General features: G+C 43.5%; 1 protein-coding gene across 1 annotated transcript; it reads right to left on the minus strand.

The window, feature by feature from the left end:
• Positions 1 to 4326: 4326 nt before the first annotated feature.
• LOC106810879 (clathrin light chain B-like) lies at positions 4327 to 11122 on the minus strand. The gene is made up of 6 exons (XM_014814347.1): positions 10944 to 11122; positions 8029 to 8185; positions 7388 to 7521; positions 6395 to 6518; positions 5925 to 6036; positions 4327 to 4545 (listed from the first exon to the last, which is right to left on the minus strand). Exons 1-6 carry the CDS (start codon positions 11025 to 11027, stop codon positions 4386 to 4388), a joined length of 771 nt encoding a protein of 256 aa, XP_014669833.1. The 5' UTR covers positions 11028 to 11122; the 3' UTR covers positions 4327 to 4385.
• Between the last annotated feature and the right edge of the window lie 252 nt (positions 11123 to 11374).

The raw sequence follows: 11374 nt of genomic DNA on the forward strand, positions 1-11374 counted from the left end.
CACTAGACTGAGTGTACGACGTGCGTACATGAGGCGCGATAGTAGTACTGCTTGTTCTTGTCTCACTGTTACGGCGAACTGTAGGCAACGAACAACGAAGTTGATTATAAAACGGTTGTCTCTCGTCTATCTTATCTATCTATCTATCTATCTATCCCACTTTACAATAGCATTGTGTGCGTACGCGTGCGTGCGTGCGTGCTTCGGTGTGTGCGTGCGTCGGTGCGTACGTACGTGTGTGCACGTTTCTGCACCGATTTTGAAGAGAAGGTAGTTGGCATCATCTATGTATTCTTTCTCTGTCTTTCTCTTTCTCTGAGAGAACATTCGTTCTGTGCGCCCGCGCGCGTGTCGGATCCGGACCGGAGACGTCGGCCGAATCGCGCGCGCCGCGTCCGTTTTAATCATCCGTATCGTAACGACGTTTTAAATTGGATTTTTATGAGACTATGACATTACGTATTATATATTTAGTTTACTCCCCTAATACTACTACTACTATAATTAATTACTGGCATGATTGGTATAATAATTGTGGTCGTCGAACGTATGCAAACAATTTCTTTAGGCGTGCGTTTTTTCCCTCGTGAAGTATTAAGGGTGATGGAGATCGATGGTTCGTATGTAGTGGTAAGATGCGCTGGTTGGTAGAGAGTCACGCTAAAGCCTAACTATGATTAACAGAAAGGAAAGGAAGGCCTGACATGAAAGCTTGCAAGAAGATGAAGAAGGGGGAGGAGGGGCAGGAGGGTGTGAAAGTGAGCTGCGTGTAGAAAAGACAGAGACGGGGCCTAGCTTTAGCAGGCGTGCAAGGAAGATTCTGCTCGTGCGTGCGTGCGTGCATGTATGTGTGGTGTATAGCGTATACGCAGGCCACCGCATCGTGGCGAATGGTGCGATATGTGAGTGCGTGCGTGCGTGCGTGCGTGCTTGTGTGCGCGTGCGTTCGCCGTATATAACTATTTAGGCCTCGAGAATAACAACGCCTATATATTCTATATCGCTTCTCTCTCTTCTACTCGGCTTTGTTCATCATTGTGTCATGTGTATGCCACCGGTGCGTGTGTTCCAGTATGCCTTCTGTTCTTGTGTTATCACGCAGAGGCGTATGTGCTGGAGAGAACGCAATCGCTGCACGTGTACCTGCGCGTGCGTGCGTGCGTGCGTGCGTGCGTGTATGTACCACATCCCAGCACGTCCGAGTTCTACATAAATAGCCTCTTTTGTAAAAACGGTAATGTTAGCATTTGTACATGTATATTTGCAGCAAGTTGTCAACTGTATATTTCATATCTTCTTGTATTATTTGATGGCTATTTATGTACCAATTTAGAATTTCAAAGTGAGAAGCAAGCGATGGGGCAGTGTTACCCATTTTTCTTACTGCATATCAGGTGTATGTGTGAGTTAATTAACTAATGATCACTTATTTTACTATTACTTAAAATACTACTAATATGGTGGTAGTAGGTATATGGTCTGCTTGCACACTTTTGCCCCAGTTTGTAGCAATTTTTGTTTAAATGTAAATGATGTACAAAGATACAGAGATGAGAACTTGTATAACATGTATCAAATATTGTGCTTGGATGAGTATTGAAATAAATTTCTCCCTTTGGAATGGAATATTTTTGTCATTGTTTACTGTGCAAATTATACATTTATATTCTTGAATTTTTATTCTGGAACAACAATTTGAGACAAAAACGTAAGAAATGTTTATTGTAAACGTAGTGAATATATTTCATAGCTCTTCAATATATATGGAAAGCATTTTCCACGTCTAAAATAATCACAGGTTTACAGGTTTTCAAAGAACCTTATTCGCATTAGTATGGCCAAAATTTTAGCCATATTTTAAGGCACATTTCACTACACATACATTATTTGTTTCAAAATAATATGATTACAATATAAGAATTACTGGTTAAACCGATACCATTCTTTTTAAACCTGACTCGTGAAAAAAAATGTTAGGGTAGACATGGATGTTATTCATAGGTCTTCATTGGTAGGGAGGGGTATATTATAACCTCCTCAAAATTTACCCCTGATGTCCAGAGAGACATGATACAAGATTGCGTCGCACAGCTTTGCTGTCGATCCTGAGCGCTGCGCGCGGATGAGACGCGCAGTTCTGCGAGATATGCGCATGCGACCGCGGGGATGTTCAAGTATGAAGCGCTGTCCGCAGTGGAGACGTGCGCCAAATTCGAGGCCCGGCGCACGTCTCCACAGCCGTCAGCGGATGGTCTGTAGTTTTAGAAGATAACAATGAAGACTGTTCTAAATAAGAACTATCGGCGGGTAAATAAGAGCAATATACAAACCTTTGTACTTCGTGACTAGTCGGTCACCTACACGCAGTAACGGGTCACGTCGTTGACGCCCCATTCATGCCCATCAACAAAGAAGGCGGGGCTTATTCTGATTACGGAAATGCAAAAATTCAACAGAAGGACGTAGCGCAGTGCGCTAAACAGCGTGTTATTTTCGTATTTGTGCCAAACTCTATCATAGGAAACCGTTCTAACATAGCAGAATGCCCCAGTTCATGAGATCGGCGATTTGGTGGTCCAATGGGTCCCCATATTTAAAAATATAAAACACTGGTGCGGCGTAGGCTGTGGTTGGAAGACACAAAGTGTCGATCCTCGGCATCATGGCCGTATCATCTAGCCTCACTATAGCTATTGTTTGTATTTGTTATCATCATACTGTTACGGTTAGGATGCACCCTTAAAAAGTCTACTGTAACGCGATATCATCGTATTTTAATGAGTCAGTAAATTTAGAGATGATCTTACATAAATTATTTCTGCCATAGAAGTAACACATTTAAGAATGAAGACAAAAAGTTTATACAATACTCGATACTGTACGTCGATTACTTTATGATATATGATAATAAATACACAAAGTTATAAACAATTTGAGTTTACCCAATGCTAGGAACAGTGTTGAGTATGTGACATATTTATGGAAGTTGTATTAAATGCTGTATGCAGCCCAGAATGAAAAAATCAATTTCGATGATTTCAGTTATGTTTTACACCACAGTTTTTGTGTTAAAATGTCCATATGGGCTCAGTTTTCAGACTACATAATATATACCAAATGTAATGGTAATAATTTGCAGATTACGTACAGGCGTAATTCCACAATCACGAGTGTCAGTAACATTGGGTATACTATAGTGTATACAATTTCCATTAGATTTGGGATAGCATAACAAAGAAATCACAAGGGTTTTCAATGTAAAGTTACGCCGATAACACACCGATAGAGATTGACCACACATTTTGGATATAATAGACTCTAATCACAATGTAATTGTAAATTTAACATGAATAAAGAAATAAATGATCTAGGCACTTATCGGCCATGTTAATATTTCCCACACACACAACTGCACAACACGTTTTACACTTCCACACGGCTAAAAATCGACATTCCTATATCTTTCACATAATTACATCGATACGATATGGTAAGGTGCTGACCACACACATGCCACTACACATTATACTTGACACAATCGTGCCTATGCACACACACTCACACACACACACACACGATGGCATACACCAATGCCCAGCCCTACCGTATTCTGCACCATGACAAATTGTATTCCCAAATGTATTACAAATTGTGAGGCCACACGCAGAATGCATTTCACATCACCAGCGTGGTCATACACCGAACCCAAGCAGAATGTTGTTTTCCTAGCCTTGTTTTTTTGTGGCGACTTCTACACTCCGACATTGACACTCTGCTGCATTTAGCACCACCTAACAAGTACTGCTGCTGCTGCTGTTACTGCTGCTGCTGTTATCGTTGTTGCTGCTGCTGCTGCTGCTACTACTGCTGCTGCTGCTGCTACTGCTGCTGCTGCTGCTGCTGCTGCTGCTGCTACTATTGCTGCTGCTGCTGCTACTACTGCTGCTGCTGCTGCTACTGCTGCTGCTGTTACTGCTGCTACAGCTGCTGCTACTACTGCAGTTACTGCTGCTGCTACAGCTGCTGTTACTACTGCTGCTGCTGCTGCTACTACTACTGCTGTCTGCTGTCTGCTGCTGCTGTTACTGCTGCTGCTGCTACAGCTGCTGCTACTACTGCTGCTACAGCTGCTGCTACTGCTGCTGCTGCTGCTGCTGCTGCTGCTGCTGCTGCTGTTGCTACTACTGCTGCTGCTGCAGCTGCTACTGCTGCTGTTGCTACTGCTGCTACTGCTGCTACTGCTGCTGCTGCTGTTGCTACTGCTGCTACTGCTGCTACTGCTGCTGCTGCTGTTGCTACTGCTGCTACTGCTACTGCTGCTGTTGCTACTGCTGCTACTGCTGCCGCTGCTGTTGATGCTGTTGCTGCTGTTGTTGTTGTTGCTGCTACTGCTGCTTCAGCTGCAGCAGGATGGAGCGAAGTCGCGAGACGTCCTTGGAATGCTTGCTGCTCTTCGGGTTGAAGTCTACGAGGCGCGTGATTCGCTCCCACTCCTGTCCCGGAATGTCGGTATCACGCTCCTCGACGAATGCCGCCTCGGCGACCCTGCGAAAACAGTCGCAGCAGACGCACGATGACGACGACGCCGACGCGAACGTATACTGGATCTGGATAGTTTACTGCGTAGCCCACGGTTACGTGGATAATAACGCAGGGCTATAGCTAGCCATGGGGTGTGACCTAGCTTGGGCTCATAGGGTCCATGTCCCCCAGGGTACTGCCGGAACGTACCCTGGGTACGGTCCCGTATACCGCAACGTACCCTGGTAACTATTTGATATGGTTAGGGTTAGGGTTAGGGTTAGGGTTAGTAGTAGGCGTAGGCGACTCCCTAGACTCGTTAGTGGAGTAGGCGAGGTACGGTCCGGCATATTAGATAGTACCAGGGTACGTTCCAGCAGTACCTCGGGGGACAGAGACCCTCTCAGCCTAGCTTGGGTAAAGCCAGGTAGTTAGCCTTTAGCCGAATGGCACTGAGGGTGGTCACAGCCAGGTTTTTTTGTGCCCTCGGTGGTTCTTTTACGTCCCTATTGGCCTTAGTATTACCGGAGACGGGACCGCCATTTTACATGGTCATCCGAGCCACGGGAGATTCACAGTCTCCAATGTTGAGAGCCAGGTTTTTACACCTTGAGAAAATTCACTGCCCCGGCCGGGGTATACAGTCTTATACTGCTTCCTGAACTCTTAAGATTGTAATTTTACTTAGTTGGTTAATCTTCCAGATTTCTACATTTGTACATATTTCTATTCAGTCTTAGAAACAAGTCTGAAAGCACAGCCACTTTGCCGATTTCGAAAATGTATATTTTAACTACATGACCTATGGTAAAATCCATTAAATTAGTCAGTCCCACTCAAAGGCTACCAGTCTGCTAAATCTTACTGGGTAATAGGTTGATATTTAGACTGCTATTTACAACACAATATAGGAAATTTGCGAGGATGTTTCACTTTCTCGTAACTTTACGATGTTTCTGTCAACGGTCTACGAGTCAAAGTTAATGTTAAGACTAATGTTAGGACTAATGTTGGGACTAATGAAGGACTGTGGAAAACAACAGACCAGGAACCAATCGCTACACAGATCCTGAGAAGGAAGTGGAGCTGGATTGTACACTCCCCCAGGAAGCCTGCCAGTAACATCACCAAGCAGGCATTGACCTGGAATCCACAGGGAAAGAGGAAGAGGGGAAGGCCATGAAACACGTGGCGTATAGAGACACCCAGGCAGAAATGCAGAGAAGCGGTCACTCCTGGAGAAAGAAGGAAAAAACAGCCCAAGGTCGAGTGCGCTGGCAGATCGTCGTCGATGGCCTATGCTCCTCATGGGGCTAAAGCGCCTAATTAAGTAAGTAATGTCAGGACTAATTTTGTTTCTGACAACGAGCGCCCTCGGCCCTGGTCTGTTCGATGTCGCTCACCTGTTGTTTTTCTTGGTGTTCTCCACTTGTTGAGTGTGCTGCGCGTACCACTGCTCCAATTCCTTCTGCGCTAGCTCTCTCAGCTCTTCTCGTTTCACCTGTTCCTCCTCATCTATATCACGGCACCATGAAAGTTTAAAAAGTTTTTAAAAAAGCAATTGTAAAAATAAAAAGTCAAAGAAAAAAATGTCAAAAGTTAATAGTAAAATTAAAAAGTAAAAATTAAAGAGGAAAAGAAAAATAAAACAAACAAAAAAGTAAAAGCAGATCAATTGTTTTGAGCTCGTTCACACACACATACGTGTGTCCAGCAAATAAGAAAATGCTGGTAAATTGCAAACCAGCCACTTCACAGCAAATGTGTACTATTTGTGCCTAAAAGTCAAATTACTATTGTAACTGAAAGGTTATTACGTCAATAAACCCCTACATCTGCTAACGTTCTCGTCAACTAAAAACTCAGGACAAACCTTTCTTCTCCAGCCGCGCCCTTTGTTCCTCTCTCCACACGCGAATTTTCTCTGGTTCCGCTCGCTGTATATCCTGCTGCGATATCGCCGAATAGGCATCTTGTCCATTCATCTGCTCGTCATTCTGGAAAAGGATAACGTGACGTATTGCACGTGAATCACAAATGCACGGAGAATGACTAGCGTAGATAGAACATACTACATGCACACCGCAAAAGTACATTTTTTAGTAGATTTCACTCTTAGCCAGTGAGGAAACCAGAGAAATCTCATGGTAGCCATTCTTTGGTTTTGGTATGTATTAAATTGTTGAATACAGCATTGTTAGACCTTTAAAATTCATCACAAATCAGTAAACGGTATTTCATGTTCATTCACATTAGTGATGTCACGATCATCGATTATACTCGATCATCGGTTGAACAGTGGCTCGAACCAAGCGCTTAGTGATGTCACGATCATCGATTATACTCGATCATCGGTTGAACAGTGGCTCAAACCAAGCGCTTGGTTATCAAAATCCATAATCAATTTCATCCAAAAAATAATAATATATTTTTTTTTAACTTGAACAAGAAAACTTGGAAAAGTGATGAGAATCAGAGATATCATCGCTACTATACAAGTTATCCTTTATTTTAACATAGTGTACAGTGCAAAACAAACAGTAAACAGGGCTAAACAAGCAGATACATGCACACACGTACATGCACGCGACGTTACGCACACGCAGGCATTCAACACCCCGAGTAACCGATTGTAACCGATCATCGGTTACTTGGGTCCAACCGATGATCGATTACGAAATTACAACCGATTGACAACACTAATTCATATGCATTATGCATACACAAACTCCTACTGCTGCTACTACTACCACTACAACTACCACCACCATCATGAACACCAACATCACCACACACTGCCACCACCTCCACTACTGGGGATAAATTGACAATATATACATGAGAGATACACATACAAATGATATACCTGTTCAAAGTCTAGGAATTGTTCATCGGAAACCGGCTCCACGGACTCAAACTGTGCAAGGTCATCAGCTGTGAAGCCATTCATTCCAGCATGGACGTTCGCAGCATCTCCCGCATCCCCAGCATCCCCAGCATCTACAAGATGCATGGTAACGTAGTGAGCACACAGACTGAAGACCAATAGTGTAAATGATACAATGAAATCAATATAAAAAGAAGAAAAGAAGGAGAAGAAGAAGAAGTGGAAGAAGAAGAAGAGGACGAAGAAGAATAAGAACAAGAAGAAGAAAAAGAAGAAGAAGAAGAAGAAGAAGAAGAAGAAGAAGAAGAAGAAGAAAAAGAAGAAGAAGAAGAAGAAGAAGAAGGAGAAGAAGAAGAACACTAATGAGTGATAATATAAATGACAACACATTAGGTACCATGAAAATAAGAGCTAGTTTTGTGACATGGTGTTGATAAAATATGTCAGCTATATTACTGCCACTCTAGATACAATAATATGTAACCAATCAGGGTAGGTAGGGTATCTGTTGTAGTTCTATAACCCCTTTTCTTTTGGGTAACGATCTACTGCCACTCTTACACGTAAAAACATACTCACGTGGATTATATAATAAATATAATAAATATCTAGAATCTCACCTTCCATTTGCTGAAGCACGGTGTCTGCATCTGGCACAGCATCGAGTAAATCCGTGATTACCTGGTCGTCGCTGGCAGCAACAGCATCAGCAGCAACAGCATCAGCAGCAACAGCATCAGCAGCAGCAGCAGTGTCCTCCTCCAGCCCTGCCAACACCTGTCACGAATTTCGAAATGCGTATCAATTTATTTATTTATTTATTAATTTAAGGATGGTAGGCAGGCCTACATTGGTAAAAGATATATCAACACGAGCTTGTAAGCGCCTCACCATCAGTGGTATACAAGTTAATATCCAAGTTGATTGTACAGTTTTGATACAGAATCACGAATTCAAAGCCTCAAATTTAGATAGAACTCGTTAATATTATGGTGATGGTAAGCAGTGAGGATGAGCAAAGGGAGTCACTAAGTACGATGAAGCATGCACCACCTGCCAAGGTTGGAATCATCCTAAAACTAACGGCGCAACCCTAGAATATCCCGGATTAGTTTAGCACATGGCTATGCGAACTACCGCCCCCGAGGGTGCCAAACTAGTCTAGGATTGAGCAAAATCATAAGTAAGAGGCAGCTGTTCAGAAAGCCATGCCAGTCTAAGAAAAGAGGTGATGGTAAGTGATGGTTAACCATCGCCCATCGGCATCTGGGAATAAAATCATGTCACTGTTATACCATGTCACGAGTCAGCTCCAAGAAACGGTCTTTGCTAGGGTTAGAAGACCGTTTTCAAATTCTTACCCATAAAAACTTGTAGTTGGCTCGGTATCCAAACATCGCCACAGCTCTAGTACTATAGCCCGCGTACATTGACTGCCGCAGGGCTATAGCACATTGTCAGCTGGAAATACCAACTGCAACCTGTCACCACCTGTCCCCACGAAAAATTAATCGCAAAACGCAAAATTATCGGGCTTTTTAACACTTATCTATCTACGTGGACATCTCACCTATCTTTTTGAACACTTTACACAACTTTACACCATGTATTTATCCTTTTATTCCACAAAGTAAGCACTACTGGAAATTCCCGTTTGAAATTCTGGCGTGCGTACGCGTGAAGTCACCGGTATTGTATACACATGCCATGTGTTTTTCCTACAGATCCGGTGCATGTATATTATACAATACCGGTGACGTCACGCGTACGCACGCCACAATTTCAAACGGGAATTTCCAGTAGTGCTTACTTTGTGGAATAAAAGGATAAATACATGGTGTAAAGTTGTGTAAAGTGTTCAAAAAGATAGGTGAGATGTCCACGTAGATAGATAAGTGTTAAAAACCCGATAATTTTGCGTTTTGCGATCCATTTTTCGTGGGGACAGGTGGTGACAGGTTGCAGTTGGTATTTCCAGCCGACAATGTGCTATAGCCCTGCGGCAGTCAATGTACGCGGGCTATAGTACTAGAGCTAGCGTCACATGTAATAGCTCAAACGAATCTATAAACCTCTGGCTTGCTCGCGGTAACTGGGCACTACTGGGCGCTACTTATTTATCGAGTTATGCCATATTTTCTGAGACGAATTGGATGAAAACAACCAGACAGCCGCCGTGTCCGCAATGGACCTGATTTTCACAGTGTGTAGGCCTAAACACAAGGCAAGTACATATCTTTGTATTGATAATTATTAAGTTGTTGTAGAATGATGTTTCCTGGTTTTCAATGTTTTAATATTTATATATATACGAGTATATGAGGCTTATTTATGCTCGCGCCAATGCGAGTTGCAACTCTACGGTATGTTATGTTGTTTCGGGTTTTACGCGTTCCGATCGAAACGCGTGCGCAGTGGAATCATGGCAGTAGGCGGTTAAAGTGAAATTTAGGTTCGGCTATTGAAATTTACACTGTGCCCCACAGCAAACGTGACGGTATTAGTTTTAGGTACGGTCGGATATTCGTCGAGGCATCGGACACTGTTCGATATGCGCTATTCGTCGAGCAGTTGCCTGCGCATGCGCTGTTCCATGGTTGTATTACATAAAGCTAATATAATCCTAGTCTAGGAGATCGCGCTACTCCCAACCTAACTCTAAACTAACCCACACCACTAATTATTTACTCTAACCTAACTCTAGTACTACACAATCTAAACCTCCATCTAACTCATTAACCGATCGCGTTTTGCCTTATATAGATGCGAATGAATAGTACCAAAACACTATCTATGGTGAGAACCACAGCCATATTTTTGGATATATATACACCATATATACACCACTTTTTGGAGCGTCTAGATTTTAGAAATTTGCTGGGCCGGGTCCCCCAGACCCCCTTCACCACTTCCCATCTCCGGCCACTAGAGGCCCGTGCCGCCTGCGGCACCGCTACATCAACAACTGCTCGGACGAAATAGCGCAAAAAAATAGCAAAATAAAAGAACAGCCCGTGTCCGATGCTCGCGACGAATACTCACCGTCCGTTAGTTTTAATAACAACGGCTGGAATACGTATAGGTGAAGGTTATAATTGATACAAAAAACAGCGCCAGAAATGCTTCAGATGCATTATTTTTATTTGAGATAACGTAATTGTTCGGCAGTTTTTGTAGCAGGTACAAGATTATCCAATGGATGGGTGTCAAGGCTGTGTATATATCAGGACGTTAGTCACACAGCCTGGTCGGGTTAGTCACGAGTATGTATGATGACTCATCATCATGTCGTCCAGACTCATGTGACATGTAGTATGTACTGATGTAGACGGTAGAAGAACATACAGAGACTTGCTTTTCTGGCAAGGGATGTTAGTGGAAATATGTAAATGTAATGTGGCAAAGACCGTAGCAGGAGTCAGAAGCTGCCACAGGGAGGCTGTGAAACCTGCTCACCACGCAAAGTTTTCGATTTGACCGGCTGCAAACTGTGTCAAAGCGATGGGTGGTGATTGTGATGGCGAGATTGGCCTACCTCTTCCTCCCTAGCCAAGAAATCTGCCGCTGGATCTTGCTCTCCTAGTCCCGGTTCAGTCTCAACTTCATCGAGATTTGACATGATGAAGTATAATTAGTAATTAAATGCTTATATAGACGATAAACCAGGATGAAGATGTTCTGTTTACGCCCACAGAATCGTCAACACGTTGACTAGTTATCTTGTTTATAGATGGCGGCACGTGTGGGGCGCTCTGGTTTTAGACTGGTACCCGTCCCTTCTCACAAGCTCGATATGGGGAGCTCCCTATATCGAACTTGTGAGAAGGGACGGGTACCAGTCTACTCTGGCTTGGGTCCATCTAATGACCAAATCAGAGCATAGGAACACGAAAGCACGGCACGCACGCACGCACGCCACCCACGCACACACGCCACCACGCCACGCACGCACGCACGCACCACACC

This window comes from Priapulus caudatus, unplaced genomic scaffold (genome assembly GCF_000485595.1).
Source record: "Priapulus caudatus unplaced genomic scaffold, Priapulus_caudatus-5.0.1 Scaffold482, whole genome shotgun sequence".
NCBI classification, from domain to species: domain Eukaryota; kingdom Metazoa; phylum Priapulida; class Priapulimorpha; order Priapulimorphida; family Priapulidae; genus Priapulus; species Priapulus caudatus.

Excerpts from the sequence above, each read along its gene's own strand:
- LOC106810879 (XM_014814347.1), bottom strand. The coding sequence starts at position 11,027 with ATGTCAAATCTCGATGAAGTTGAGACTGAACCGGGACTAGGAGAGCAA. Across the intron at positions 8,186-10,943 it reads TCTTGGCTAGGGAGGAAGAG|GTGTTGGCAGGGCTGGAGGA; the intron begins GTAGGCCAATCT and ends AATTCGTGACAG. Across the intron at positions 7,522-8,028 it reads CGTGCTTCAGCAAATGGAAG|ATGCTGGGGATGCTGGGGAT; the intron begins GTGAGATTCTAG and ends TGCATCTTGTAG.